At 54.8% G+C, this 14,832-nt stretch overlaps 1 protein-coding gene across 1 annotated transcript; it reads left to right on the top strand.

Annotated features, from left to right (window-relative positions):
- Positions 1-1,632: 1,632 nt before the first annotated feature.
- LOC123036114 (bactericidal permeability-increasing protein-like) lies at positions 1,633-14,236 on the top strand. Its single transcript, XM_044455118.1, has 13 exons — positions 1,633-1,786; positions 4,548-4,662; positions 4,967-5,095; positions 5,757-5,912; positions 7,118-7,181; positions 7,428-7,488; positions 7,608-7,699; positions 8,422-8,598; positions 11,995-12,162; positions 12,288-12,376; positions 13,086-13,128; positions 14,043-14,087; positions 14,228-14,236. The coding sequence occupies exons 1-13, from the start codon at positions 1,633-1,635 to the stop codon at positions 14,234-14,236; spliced, it is 1,302 nt and encodes a 433-aa protein (XP_044311053.1).
- The last annotated feature ends 596 nt before the right edge of the window (positions 14,237-14,832 follow it).

The following is a 14,832-nucleotide window of genomic DNA, read 5'->3' as shown; positions in this document are numbered from 1 at the left end:
GAAGATGTGACCCCTGGTTTCACTTCTGTGTCGAAAGAACTCGTTCGGCTCCTTTTGTTTCACTGCTGTTCTGGGCTGTCAAGTTGTCTCTGACTTGTGGTGATCCTGAGGATGAAGCCCCTGCAAGGTTCCCATCCAGGACCGCCCCGCTCAGCGCTTCTAAGTTCAAGGCTGCAGCTGCCCTGATGGCATCCATCCATTTCTTATCTGCTCTTCCTTTTCTTCTCCTCTCCTCAACTTTCCCTAGCATAAATGTTTTCTCCAGGGAGTTTTGCTTTCCCATGATATGCCCAAAGCACAGCAGCTGTAGTTCCTTCTTTTTTGCTTCTAGGGAAAGCGCCGGCTTGTTTTGGTCACGCTCCCTCCTGTTTGCCTTTCCGTCTGTCCAGATGTTTGTTTAGAGAAGGGAAAATGCTGTGTTCAGTGTGCAAATGACAGAAAGGTTCCCTGAGAGTATTTGCCCGATTTCGCTATCCCAGAGATCTCGGTGCTGTCACAAAACCAAAAGCAAGCACAGCGATTGCCCAGCACAGCTCACACCCTGCAGAGGGAGAGATCTTTTCTGTATGAGACAGATCATCCTCCGCATCTTTTTCTGGTTTCGAGTTCCAGGTGCCGCACAAAGAGCATTTCCTTTCCCGCTTCCCGCTACGGAACCCCAAGGTGGCACTGTGCAATAGCAAAATAGCCCAAATGCAAAAGCATCTGCTTTCACTTGGAGAAGAAAATATGGCATTTTCTCTGCTTTATATAAGCTTGTCAAAAGTGCTAGTCTGATGAAGAAAAAGTCAGGCTGGAGTGTTATGAAGTTCTTTGAAGCAGGGCCATCTTCACGCATGGGCCTGATGGGCCCTTGCCCGTGGGCCCCACGCTAATCTGTCCATGTTAACCCTTGGAAAATTGGAAAACTTCCCAAATTAACAGTAGTTGTAGTTGTCGTAGGGGCCCCAGAACAGTGCTTTGCCCGAGGCCCATAATGCTGTTAAGACGGCCCTGCTCTGAAGGACCCATAAACAAGGAGTGAGTAGAAATGGCAACTGCGTGCGAAATGCCTCGTGTGGGAAACTCCTGGGTCCCGGGGCCCCTGAACCCTCCCACGCAGTTGACTGCCCAGGCCCTAACTGTTGGGGGGCAACAGGTCCCGTGGCTTGCAAGCTTTGGACCAGAATCCGGGAGGGCTGCTTTTTTGCAAATGCAAAATAAGGGAACCAGAGTGCCTGGTTTTAAAAGAGAACCCAGTCAGAGTCTGCATTAAGGGATCCTGGGGGCACTGAGAGAACGCTGCCACAGGGTCTTTTAGGCAGGCCAGGGAAGGAAACAGCGGAGGAGGTGTTGCTTCAGATGTCTCAGAGGGCAGACACAGAGCAAAGACTTGAAAATCTAAATGCTTCAGACCCTTCACAGGGGCACTGTGGCTGACAACACCAAGTTCCAGAGCTAACTGAGTCCTAGGAACATGTTCAGGGTGATATTGAGATGGAATATGAAATCTGGGAAGTCTTCCAATGAGGAAGTGTTGTAACAATGGGCGTCTGCCATTGCCCACCCGCCATCAATCGGAAAAGTGGATGTTCTAATCATGAAAAAGAGGTTAAAACTCTTGAGGCCCTAAATGACTGACAATATTTGGTTATGGCATTGGACCAGGTGACCTGCGGACACCCCCTGCACCTGCAGAAGATGCTCCAGCTCCTTGCCCTGCTGCTCTTGGCCCCCTGCGTCCTGCAGGCTGCAGGCACCAACGGTGGTGTGAAAGTTCGAGTGACCCAGAAGGGGCTGGAATATGGTGAGTGTCGTGCGACCTTCTCCCCGATCCCTCGCCATGTCCTATGAGCGTTTTGGCCCAGGCGACTTGTGGGGTCTCGTTCGGGGGAGAGACTTGCGCCTCCCTTCCCCTCTTGCATCCACAGAAGGCCCGGCATTTCTTGGTGAGATACCTGCCCGTCTAGGGGCCACCTTCCTTCCTTGGGGCAAGGCTTGCCTCTTCCTGCAGGAGTGGCTTCCTGAGCGCCTCTGCCCTCGAGGAGCCTTTCCTGCTTCCCCACCAGGTGTTAAGCCCCGGTCTGGATAGACCTGCAGGCCCTTGGCCTCTTTCTGCTGGGCTCTTCCCGGCTCCTTGCCAAGAAGCCGGGGCAGGGGGCTGAAGAACAGATCCTCTGCTGTCTCTGCTCGGGACACGCAGCACCTCCCTCTCTTTCTCCCAGCCCCTTCTCTCCCCCTCCTTTCCCCCTGTTGTTCCTGGGTTGAACAGCCTGCTCCTGGAGCTTCACTCTCCCCCAGCAGGGTCCCCCTAACCTTGCTGGCCGAGGCCCCACCAGGCAGACCTTCATTCTGCCTTTTTCCTCAGACCCAGTTCCTTGGGTGTCTTCAGCCAGAGCCAGAGGACGGCGTGGCCCAGTGAAACCTGGCAGCCTCTTACACTCCCCTTCAATGTCCCCAACTATGAATTGCACGTGTGAATGGGCAGCAAAGCCAAGCGTGTCCTTAAGCTCAAAGTTTAAAAATTGGCCAATTTCAAATTTAGCAAAATGTTCTTGTAGCTGTGGACCTGAGCTGTGTGAATGACTGGGCTCAGAAAATACGATGAGCTTGGATGATCACTGAACTGTAGTTTATTGTTGAAATGTGGGTTGTGGTGATGTCTGAACCCAACTGCAGTTACAAGCCATGGCTGGTTAACCACAAACAACCCATGCAGAGAAGCCATGGATTGTTCTTGGGTTATACACTGCGGGTTGTTCAGCATGGATTGTTATCTTGGCTGTAGCTCCTGAAGCTTCACTGTGGGGGAGAGTGAAGCGCCAGGAGCAGGCTGTTCAATCCAGGACAGACAACACGAGAACCCACTTTTGGCAGTAACCCATGATTCAACTACCCTCAGTCCTTATTCAGCTCTTGAGTGTGTTGTCCAAGAACAGTCACAGGGGGTAAACATCTTTGGAGATGGAACCAAGCTTCCTTCCCCAAGCTGGTGCCAAAAGGTACCTGTTTGGAAGGCTGAATTCCTCCAGACAGACCCACATCTTCGAAATCCTTCGTTACTTCTGCAATTCAAAGTAGCTGTAAGTGGTTACAAAAGGGGTGAAATTACAGCTTCAGGGTAATTCCCCATCATCCAATCACCCTTATCTTAAAACCAACGGTTTTAATCCCAGGGTCCTGGTCCAGCCAAGGCACCTCACTTCAGATTCTAGGAAACTCAGGAAGGAACAAAATCACCTTTGTCCAAGATGATTTTGACAAAATTCAATGATGAAATACGGATGCAGAATTTAAGCAAGCAAAATAAAGTTTGCACTGGCCTTCTCTGTGGCTGTTTTGATTCCCTGAATAGGCCAGGGGGCTTTGCGGGCCTGCAAGGGTACCTGGCCAAGCCATGCATCAATTCCTCTTCCCAAGTCAAGAGGAGTGTCTCTTGCCATGGATTTTACAGTGTTCCTCTCTCAGACTGTTTCAGGGTCTGTCCGTATACCCTGGGAAGCTGTGAGGCTGGCAGCTGCTCAAAGGGAACAGATTTGGTTCTCGCAGCATCAGGAACTCCTATTTAAGGAACATCCTTGGGAAAGCAGCTTCTGGCAACGATTGCTGGTGCTCTTCCTGACAAGCCAAAGGCCATAAGAGCTTGGCGGGGCTTCAGGAAACGACCTTGACTCTGGCACTGGGAGTGCTCACATTGCTACCTGTTAATACCCCCTCACCATTCTTCCCGCAGGCCTCACCCTGCACACCTCCGGTCCTTAAATAGCACCAAAGACGATTTCCCTGATCTGCTGCTGTAACTGTGATAACAAATGCAGAGAAACGGAGACTTTATTCCCTCCTGAGGGCAGTCCTTGCATGCCCTTGGCAGACCCTCTGGTCCCCGCTTTAAAGTTGCAACTCACACCTGAGCTCTTTGTGCTAGAGGGACAGTCCCATTACTCTGAGTGAAACGGGCAACCAAACCAGGATTGCATGACCTGCCAGCATCTTTTTATCTAGAGCTTCTTTTCCAGGTTTCCTTGAGGGATTATCTCCTAATCCTCTATTTAGTCCCCTTCGTTCTTTTCTGCCTGCATCCCAGCTTGATTCGGAGGTTTCCTGAAATGGCTTTTGGGATTGGTAAACTCACTGCTTGCTGCAGTGTCGAGTTCGGTGCAGAGCTCCCGTCTCTCTGGTTTCCTTTCAGGTTCCAGGGCTCATGTATGCATTATAGATCAAAATGATGCAGAGGGCATGCAGAATCCCCCTTCTGCTGCAATTTGATCAGGGCCCGTGTTTTCCCACGTAAGGAGGGAGTGTGGAAAGGGCACTCGGGAGAGTCTCAGGGACCTCCATGCCGCCTGCAGTGCCTCCGTGGCCAGGGCTGGGTTGCTCCTGGGCTGCCAGTGGGGAAATAAGGCCAGAGGAAGGAAGGAAGGAAGGAAGGAAGGAAGGAAGGAAGGAAGGAAGGAAGGAAGGTGAGGTGGCTGCAGTCGTATCAAGATGCTCCTGGTAGATACGCCCTTGTTGCCCCGAAAGCGACCACCTGGCACCCCCTGATCTCACCCTCCGTTGACTTTTGACAGGAAAGGAAGTTGGGCTGGAGAGGCTGAAGCAGATGCTGAAGAAGGGGAAGATCCAAGATGTGAGCGGCTCTTACAATGTACCGATCCTCGGGAGTGTGGATTACTCTATCACGGGGTAAGAGGCAGCGCGGTCCCGCCCTCGTCTTGGGTCCCTGGGTCAGGCTGTGCCAAGCTGCAAAGCTTCCCCGCTGGCCCCCTCCGCTCGGACCCACCTGTCAGGGCAGGACCTGGGGCTCTGCTGCAGCTCACGGGAGAGCAGGGAACGGCCCTGGAGCTGCGGACCGCTCCGGAGGCCAGCCGAGACCAAGGCCGCCCCTGCTCCCGTGCGGAGGCAGCCCGTCTGCTCGCCTTCGCTCTCAAGCCTTTCCCGGACCGTTTTATGGACGCGTGACAGGTGCTTCTCTTGTGCTTTGCTTTAGGATCCGGGTGGACGAGCTGCAGGTGAGCAACTCAACCGCTGCCTTCTCGGAGGGGACAGGCCTAAGCCTTGCGATCGGAAGTGCCCAGGTCGTGCTCAGCGGCAGCTGGAAGGTGGCCTCTGTGCTGGGGTAAGGCTCGACCCGCGACTGGGGGCAGTTCCGAGCAGGCAGGCGGTGCTGGGGGCCAGCATGCAGAGATGGAGCACGGTCCAGGCATGCCGGCACTCTGCTAGGAGAGGAGCGGTCCGGAACCCAGTGCGTACTGCCAAGGGGCTGGCTGTGCGAGTCCCCCGAGTATTGGCTGGCTGGCTGCATTTCCATCCTGCCTTTCCTCCAAGGAGCCCGAGGTGCATCCCTCGTCTTCCACCTCCTTATTCCCTCCTCGCAACAACCCTGCGAGGCAGGCTAGGCTGAGTCTGGGCCTGGCCCAAAGCTGCTCAGTGAACCTCATGGCCAAAGGGGGATTCGAACCCAGGTCTCTCAAGCCCGACACTCTCACCACTATACCAAGTGGGCTTCTTGGGCACGAGGGCAGATGGGATTCCCATCCAGTCCAGGACCTGGATGCCAGACCCGTTGGACCGAGGGAGCCAGGGGCCTTGGGCTGCTGTGGCCAGGAGGACTGCTCCATCAGCCCCGTGAACAGAGTCTGCCTGGAGACACTCCCAGGCTCTCCCAGGCCACCGTTGCCTGCACGGGACACGCTCCAGCCGGCCACCGTTGCTCTCCCTGCTCTGCTCAGGCACTGCAAGTGCAAGCGGCGTTCAACAGCCAGCCTCTTTCCCCACAGAAGCGATCGCGGCCTGCTTAACATCAGTGTCCGAGGGCTGTCCGTCTCCACCCTCCTGGGCGTGGACAGGGATGGCAGAGGACGGCCGAGTGTGTGGTGTGCCCAGTGCGATTCCGGGATTGAGGACTTCAGCCTGACGTTCTATGGGAGAACCAGGTACGCAGACCCTGCCGGCCAGGGGTGAGAACATGGAAGGCCCCACATCCATTCCGGGAGAGCATCCCAGTGCCATTAATTGCTATTATTTTATTGATTTCTAATGGAAGCTCTCAAGACAATACAGGAACACACATTTCACAACAATGCACAGGCCACAAATACAACACAACACAATATATTTTTCAGTATTTAACTTTCTGAAACAAGTTAACAGCTAAAGCCATTTCAATGCAAACTAAGTCTCTTGAAACAGCAGACAGAGATGCCCCGTCATGCCATTAAATATCATGAAATGCTTCTAAGCGCCTGGGACTAGAAGGCAGCAATGAAGGCACCATGTGGAGAAAGCCTTCTGGAATCCAGAAAGGCTCTCTCGGTTGCTGTCACCTTCCGGATTTCCCTCGGAGGAAGGCTGGCCGGGGTGTGTGGGCAGATGTGGGACTCTGTCACTTACTGCAGCCCCGATCCATGTACCCCCTCCTGTCTTAGGCCAGGGGGTGGCCGGCTTGCCCCCGTCCCTTCACTGCAGCCAAGAGTAGCTCGCTCGATTTTCAGTGGGGCACGCAGAGCCCAGTGGGTGGCCTGCGTGCAGGAAGTCTGGGGCTCAGTCCTCAGTACTGTCTGCTGGATGTCTGGGAGCAGGTGCTGAGGAGACCTCTTCTCGATGGGGAGGAGAGCAGCTTCCCGTCAGGGCACAGGGACAGCGCGGCTCCCAGCGTCGGAGGTCAAATCACGCCTTCACAGGCAGCAGGCCGAGTGGCACGGATGCAAACGCATCAGGCTGCTGGGAGGCACGCTGGACCCAGGGTGTAAACTCGCTCTCTGTGCCTGGTTTGAGCAGCCACCCCAACCTGGCACCCGCCAGCTGCCTTGGACTACAATGCCCAGCATTCAACACATCCGGTGGGCACCAGGTTGGGGAAGGCTGCCCAATCCCCAAGCGATTTGCTGGTGGTACGGAAGATGCAGGACCTCTTTGTAAGGCCAGGAAGCACGAAGAGCTCGGTTTCGACATAAGCAGGCGCATGGCAAAGTCCTGACGTTTTGGGGTGACTTTCCAAAACGCCCCCCCGGAAGGCTCGCTCAAGCACCCCCGGGTGATGATGAACCGGTGGTGCCCCCTGCTGTTCGCCCGAAGAGAGGGCCTTCGGGTTGCTGGCCGCAGTCTTCCTCGGCTGATGTTTGCTCCTCCTTCCCTGCAGCTGGCTCTACAACACCCTCGCCTCTGCTCTCAGGGGGACCCTGAAATCCGAAGCCAACAGACAGGTGAGATCCGGAGCTTCTCATCTCGCTCCCTCTTCCTAGAACACACCCTTTGCATGGGTGCCTTTCTGCACTGGCCGCCCAAGCCCTGGCCCAGGAAAGGCATATTTTGGGGGATCAAGCCCCAAGCGTGTGGCTCCAGGCTCAATCCACCATGGCCGGGGAGACCTTCAGCTAGAGGAGTGTCCCCCATAAATGGCCACCCCGCTCTCTGTCCTTCGTAATGTTCTGGGTTCTGTCCCCTTCCAGATATGCTCTGAGATCCGGAAAGGAACGGACAAGCTGGCATGGGACCTACAGACCATGGATGGTAAGCATGCATGCCCAGGCCTGCAAATTCCAGAAGGGGTTCCCGACCCTGGGAAGTGACTGCCAGGCAGAAAGGGTTCCCGACCCTGCTGAGCCCGCCTCTCTCCCGTCCTCCCGCAGTCTTGGCCCAGATGGACCCCTTTGTGGGGATTGACTATTCCTTGGTCAGCAAGCCGCTCTTTGGGACGGATGGGTGCAAGGTGGAGCTCAAGGTAACCGGGGAGGCAGGAATCCGGTGGATCTTTTCAGCGGGTCTGTGCATCAGTGAAGGCTTTTCCCCCCTTTCCCCCTCCCTTTCTCCGGGGCTCGTGGAAGGATGAGCTCCCGCCATGCAGAGTCCGAAGGAAAAAGGGCGAGGAGCAGGCAGAAGCCTTCCCCAGCATGGGTGGACTACAACTCCCAGCATCTCCCAGCAGCATGGCTGGTTGGAGATGCTGGGAGCTATAGTCAAGCCCACCCCCCCCTTTGGATGCTTGCAGGGGGCTTCCACGGGCCCAGTGCAGCTCCCCGCGGGGGGAATGCCAGGCACCGACCGGCCGAGCCGCATTCCGGCCATGCAGTCGGCTGCCCAGGGACCAACTGTGCAGGGACCCCTTCCCACCCCCAGCAGCTCCTCCTGCATCTTCTAGGGTGGCCCTTCAGGTAGAGGACTGTGCCCTGCAAGTGGCTCCCCTCCTGTTTGACCTTCCTGATGCCTGGGCTGTGTTCACTTCCATCTCTGTTCTGAGCACCAAAAAGGAACTGGCAAGCTTGTCCCAAGGGGCACAGTACGACCCTTTGGGCTGGGAGTCGGTTCCTTCCGGCAGATTTGGAAGGGCCCGTCCAGCCTTTCAGCCCCCCGGGGCATGCCACTGGGTGGCCTTCCTGAGGAAGGGGCTGATCCGGCGGTGAGCGTCTCCGCTAAGCCAGCGTTCTTCCTGCCCTTGCTCTTCAGGGAGAGGTTTTCGCCATGGAAAGCTCTCGCAGGCACCCTTTCCTGCCCGCCCCTTTTGCCCTGCCTGACCAGTTCGACTCCATGCTGGTCGTGGGCCTCACGGAGTCCGTGGCCAGCTCGGCGGCTGCTGCGTACTTCAGTGCCGGAGCGCTTCGTGTGAATTTCACGGACAGCATGGTAAGGCCGCACGGAGAGAACGGGCCCAGTTCAAGGTGTTGGTGATGACCTATAAAGCCCTAAACGGCTTGGGTCCTGGCTACCTGAAGGAGCGCTTGCATCCATATATGCCCGACCGCCCCTTGAGATGAGCGGGAGAGGCCCTTCTCCGGGAACCCTCCGTGAAAGAAATTAGGAGGGTGGGTACCCGGAGGAGGGCTTTCTCTGCGGTGGCGCCCAATCTATGGAATGTGCTCCCCAGAGAGGTCCGCCTGGCACCGTCGCTATTTGTTTCTCGGCGCCAGGCGAAGACCTTTTTATTTAAGTGTCATTTTAATTGTTAACAGTATTTATTTTATCTGGCCAGGGCGACTTCTTTTATATTGTTATTTATTTTATAATGTTATTTTTATATTGTCACTTTAGTAGTTTTCTTCATATTGTGAGCCGCCCCGAGGCTTCGGCGAATGGGGTGGCATATAAATGTCTTAATAAATAAATAAATAAATGGAGGCAGAACTCCGCTGGATCTGACGTGGGCAACGATGTCCCCAGGAAGCCCCATGTGCCACAGCACCCTCCTGCCCATGTCCCCCAGCCCACTGCTGGGGCAATAGATAGCCAGAAATCACTGACAGCCGGATTCCAGCTCCCCCTCCCCACAGCTGGCGCCGCTGCTTCTGGGGGAAGCAGAAGATGCCGACCTGCCGCAGGCACGGACGTCCGGTCGAGCAGGGACCAGACGGCTTCGGTCCAGGGTCGGGGCAGGGACCGATTGGCTCCTCAGCTTGGGCGGCAAGAGGGCTGAGCTGGCCCGGGATCCCCCTTGGCCTCTGCTATGGTCAGGCTATTTTCCTGGCCTCTCCGGTCTCAGCTGGGTGGGGCAGCCGCCGAGAAGCTGACGGGGCACCTCTGCAGGAACGAGCAGAGCGTTGTTCCGGCCGCAGCTTAGCGAGGCTTACCTCCAGAAACTGCCGGGCATGAGGTTCTGAGCCAGGAATTTGCAAAATAGCAGTGCCTCTGAGCATATGCAGAAGGGTCTGCTCCCCCTTGGTTCTATGTACCCTGCTAGAAGGCGAGGCTTTGGGGTGGGGTCCTTGCACTGCAGGGGTAGAACATGGCTGAAAGATGGAGACAGGGACTGGGAAGGCTTCTGTCCCAGTCTGGCCCTGCCAAGAGCTCAGGAGTTGACCTTAGGCAAGTGAGCATCTCTCGGCCTCAGTTAGCCCATCTGTGTTATGGGAAGAAAAAGACTGAGCTACCTTTACTTTTGTTTCAGATCCCAAAAAGTTCCCTGATCCATCTGAACACCAGGGATGTTGGCTTGTTCTTGCCAGAGGTGAGTTGAGAAATGTGAAGGCCTCCAGGATAAACACAATGTGTGTCTCCTCTCTCTCTGGCCTTGAATGGAAAAACCAAAATAGGGAATGCATGAATTATTTCCTCTTTTAGAATGTGGGGGATGATAGAAAGCAGCGAGTTAAAATAACATTGCTGCAGCCAATTCACACAGCTGCAGATCTCCCAGATCCAAGATTCATCTGCGGCGATGCCCGTGATGCTTCTGCGTTTGGGTGGAATACTAATCTGGCAATCTTCTTATGGCTTATTAATGCAACCGTCTCGCCAGACGCTGCTCTTCATCTTTTGCTGCTGCTCACACATTTATTCTGGAAGTCTGTGAGCATCTCACCTGTGGCAAGGTGCTTCCACAACATATTAATTTTACTTTATTTATCTTCATTTATCGTATTTATATTCTACCTCATATGATTCATTTCATTTCTATACTGACCCGTAGCCAAAGCTCTCTGAGTGGTTTACAGCAATTCATAAAAACAAACCAATAAAATGCAATACAACTATCATAAAATCAAAGCAGCATTAAAATGAATTTAAAATAGCTGAAACATATTTTAATGACCTTGTAAAAGGAAAAAGGAGAGCCATGTGGGGTGGGCAGTATTGTATTGTATTATAATAGCCTATCTATTTCTTATGTTTCTATCCTACCATTGTTTTCCTCCTGCAAGGATCCCAAGGTGGCTTATGTAAGCCTTTACCTTCTCTCCATTTTATGCTCACAGCAACCCTGTGAGGTAGGCCGGGCTGAGGACCAGGGACTAGCTCAAGGTCAGCCAGTGAGCTCTGCGGCTGAATGAGCTTGGGCCTGGCCCTCCCAGGTCCTAATCCAACACTGCAACCCCCATGCGCCCCCTTCCTCACAGTCTTGGGCCCCTCTTGCTTCTCATCCTTGCGAATATGTGCTTTCCAGCCTCACTAGACTACATTTCTCATGATCCTTGACCACTAAAGATGCTGGCTGGGGCAGATGAGGGTTGGAGCACACAAGGTACCCCACAACAAGTTAAAAAAGGGATATTTGAAAACAGTGCTTTCTTTGTAAGAAAAAAGGTGCCGGAACTCATGAAATTATTCACCTTTTGCATGTAGTCAATCACTGTACACACACCCACACACGTCAGTTGTGTAACAAAACATAACGGTCACCGCCCGTAGTAAGCACTCAGCGCGCGACCACACGACCGATCACAAGCTGAGCAGCACCACAAGCTGAGCAGCGCCATCACAACCAGTGCGGACGAAGTGCGCACACATCGGATTCGACACACAAGCAGCCCGCATGCACCGTTTTAATGATTTTGCCGCCGACCTGCTATGCTTGACAGGGCGAGTCAAATCCACATGGACCAAACATCAAATTTTCAAAAGTTACTTATAAAACTTGGAAAATCTGTTGGAAAAAAGTGCCGGAACTCTGTTCCGGTGCGTTCTATGACAAAAAAAGCACTGTTTGAACATTCACACAACATCATCAAGGAGAAAACCACATGGAAGTTTGGTCCCTCTATTTTTGGACTCCAGTTCTGATTAGGAAAATAAAAGTGCTTAGGGACATATTGCTTAGTAGGCTGGCATAAAATATTAAAAATATTAATATTATATAATATTAAACCATTACAAATATGGTTTCAGAATGCTCTCTTTGCATTTGATGTGTGCAGCAATGTCAGGGGACATTCCCCATGTACTGCTTCTCCATAGTCACATAGCAGAATTTTTGTAACGATTTCTTTCCACATGGAGCCGAAGGCTCAAAGATGCACGTCCATCACCGGATTGCTGGGAGAATATGGAGGGAGGGATTCTGCCTGCCATTCTGGGCTCTTTGGACAGAGGGTGGGCTAAAACGGTGAAAAATAGTTTTCTTAAAAATAGACCAGGATCCACCCACAGGCTGGCTGGCATGAAAGATCCTGCCCTGTGCCAGATGTGTAGAAATAGCGATAAAACAATATGAGCCACGGATATCGAAAGCTTGACGAACCCTCGGCACTGCCCGATGCATGTGTCCGCTCCACTCCTTCCCGACGCGCTGCTTTCTCCCCTTCCCAGCTGAAGAAGCGGTTCCCAAACATGCCCATGGAGGTCCGCGTTGCTGCCCGGAAGCAGCCGCTGCTGAGCATCCATCCTGAAGGTGTGCGGGCGCAGGTCTTTGGGTCCGCAGAGGCCTCCGTCATCCTTCCGAATGGCAGCCTGGCCTCTGCGCTCCTGCTCGATATCGTAAGTGCCTGCTCTGGGGGTGGGGGCTGCGGGGGCCTTGCTTGGAGGGGCCTCTGGCCTGATCCAGCAAAGCTCTCCTTCTCCTGAGGAGAAATCCAACCAGCCGGTTCTCCTTTGGCCAACAGGACAGCAACCTCACGGCACAGCTCTTCCTGGAGCCGGTCAAGTCCCGAAACTCCATTGGCAAAGTCAGCGGCTCACTGGTCCTCGAAGAGTGAGTTCCTCTGCGCTCGGGGTTCCTCCCGCACCCCGGAATCAGCTGCCCTAGGCCAGGGGAACAATCACCCGGTGCTCAGTGCAGCGTCGGCCAGCGTTCCCCGCTCTTTACGGAGCACCTCCACAAAGCGGTCCTTCTTCTTGTCTTCCATCCCATGTCAAATATCAGAAAATCCCATTTACGGGGAAAGAATGGAAAAGGAGAAAAAACTCCTAGTACAACCGTCTTGGATCTGATGCCTTCCAAATGTTCCGGACAACAACTCCCCAACGCCTGCTCAGGATGGCTGTGGCCGATGGGAGTTGTAGTCCAAATGCCCTGGAGGGCACCAGGATGGGGGAGTCAGTTTTGGTTTTTTGACAAGGTTTTAATATTTGCGACAAAGTTTTCAACTGCACGAGGATCCAGAGTAGCTCCACGGGCACCTCCCCGGAAAACAAGGAAAGGCTTTGTCCTTTTGGGCTCCTGGCTGCAAACCCTGTGCAAGATGGCACGGCATGGGCACAACTTCCCAGGTGAAGGTCACCTGGGCCACAGCCTCCTGCTGCAGACACACCTTTGTGGTGAGCACCTTCCACGCGTTGCAGTGAGTGGTCTGGGGCTGCGGAAAGATGGAAGCTCCCAGTCCCGACTTCGCAAAAACAGCTTCCCCCAAAAAGCACAGCGAGGGCTCACTTGGCATTTTCTCTCTCTGTGTGTCCAACAGTTTTCACCTGTCCCAGGTGTGGTCCAGCGTCGGAGATATCAAGGTGAGTCAAACAGAGCATGAAAGAGGAGGGAAATGGGGTGAGTTTGGATCGTGGAGAGTTGTGCTGGGGACCCTGTCGTGAGGTCGCGTCACCCTCCGTTTGAGTATTCCTAGTGCAATGCTAAACTCGCCTCTGCCCCCCAGTTTGGGTCTTGTGGCAGGGGGACGAGGGTACCTTTGCCCCTCTGCTCCCCAGCGCCACGCCTCTGCTCTGGGGCAGGGGCCCAGTTGGACAGGCTATTGGCCACCGCGACCCCACATGGCTGGTGGCTCCCCCCCCCGGGCCAAGACCCCCCCACACACCCCACAGTCCAGGAGTCATTCCGATGGCAGCTGGCCCCTATTTCAGCACCGGCCCGGGAAAAAGCATTACCTGGGGAGCTGGGAGGGAAAGGCGCAGGAATGCTGGAGGGGGCAGCTGCTCGCCGGAGGGCGGGAGGCTGCTGGGACCCATGTCTACCTAGCGGGTTTTAGCCACCTGGGTAGGAAGTGCTGCCTCTCCCTGGGGGGAGACAGGCCGTAGCGACCTGCCTTGCTGCAGATGTTATCTTAAGAAATAGCGCAGCCTTTCTTCCCAGTTTCTAGCTGCTCCGTTCAGGGAGTTTCTCGTTGCTGCAAACTGAACGGCTTAGCACAGGCTCCCTTTGGTCCCCCCAGCAGGATCTTTGCCACCCTGAAGCTGGCGGGGGTCCGTGGAGGGACATCTGGGGCTGGCTGGGGGGTCCACGAGGAGGGGGAACGAGCCGATGCCACGGCCGCTGCACCCAGCGGCTCTTTGGCTGTCCAGCAAGCAAGGGGCAGCAGCCACGACGGGGGAGAGGCGGCCCCCTGTCTTGCTCGGCCCCACGGAAGGGCCGGCGTTGCCCCTCGCCCTGTCTCCCCGCTGCCTGCCTGAACTGCCGTTCTCTCGTCCAGGGGACGTTTCTGGACAAGATCCTGAAGATGGCTGTGCACTTGGCGGTACCACGGATCAACAGTGAGTCCAGAACAGCGTCCACCCCCATGCGCATGCCCCCCCCGTTCTGCTTCTGGGTGGGAGCGCCCTCCCCCTTCCTGAGGCCCCCACTGGCCTCTCATGACCCTCCTTTGTTCTTCTTTAGAGCGCCTGAAGAAAGGGGTTCTCCTCCCCTACATCCCCAACGTCAGCTTGCTGAACCCCAAAGTCACAATGCACAAGGTGAGCCCCCCGATGGGAGAGGCGCGGCAGCTGCCCCCTAGCTGTGGCATGACTCTGTGCTGAGCGGCTGCATTTTGCACATGCTCAGAGGCACTGTCCGGAAAGCCTGAAGATGCAGAGCAGTGCTGGGGAAATTTCCCTGTGCAGAGGGGAGGGGGAATCAATAAGGAGGCACAGCTGGACCCAGAGCCGAATGGGACCAGAGTTTGGATGGTCAGGCACCGCAGGGCACATGGTCCCACGCTCTCTCTGCCACAAAATCTGCTTTTTGCATAATATTCAGTGTGAATTTGCGGCAAAAGAGGCTTCAGGGTGTGTCCAGAGGGGCTTTTATCATGCCATCCATGTGCCTCATTTATGGACTTGATGGAAGGTCTGGACACCACCGTCTTGCATTTCTAACCCTCCTGGGTTTTCCCACTGCCTCTTCCACCTTTCTTCTTACAACTGGAAGTCACAAGGAGGAAAAATGGGAAGAGGTCGTGCTAGGAGCCACCCATGTGGAAGTGCTGGTAGGCACAGCCGAGC

This window comes from Varanus komodoensis, unplaced genomic scaffold (assembly GCF_004798865.1).
Source record: "Varanus komodoensis strain SLA01 unplaced genomic scaffold, ASM479886v1 scaffold8, whole genome shotgun sequence".
Lineage (NCBI taxonomy): Eukaryota > Metazoa > Chordata > Lepidosauria > Squamata > Varanidae > Varanus > Varanus komodoensis.
This window is presented reverse-complemented; position numbering and strand designations above follow the sequence as displayed.

Coding starts and splice junctions, on each gene's coding strand:
- LOC123036114 (XM_044455118.1), top strand. CDS start 1,633: ATGGCATTGGACCAGGTGACCTGCGGACACCCCCTGCACCTGCAGAAG. Junction 5,096..5,756: donor AAGGTGGCCTCTGTGCTGGG/GTAAGGCTCGAC, acceptor CTTTCCCCACAG/AAGCGATCGCGGCCTGCTTA. Junction 8,599..11,994: donor TGAATTTCACGGACAGCATG/GTAAGGCCGCAC, acceptor TCCCCTTCCCAG/CTGAAGAAGCGGTTCCCAAA.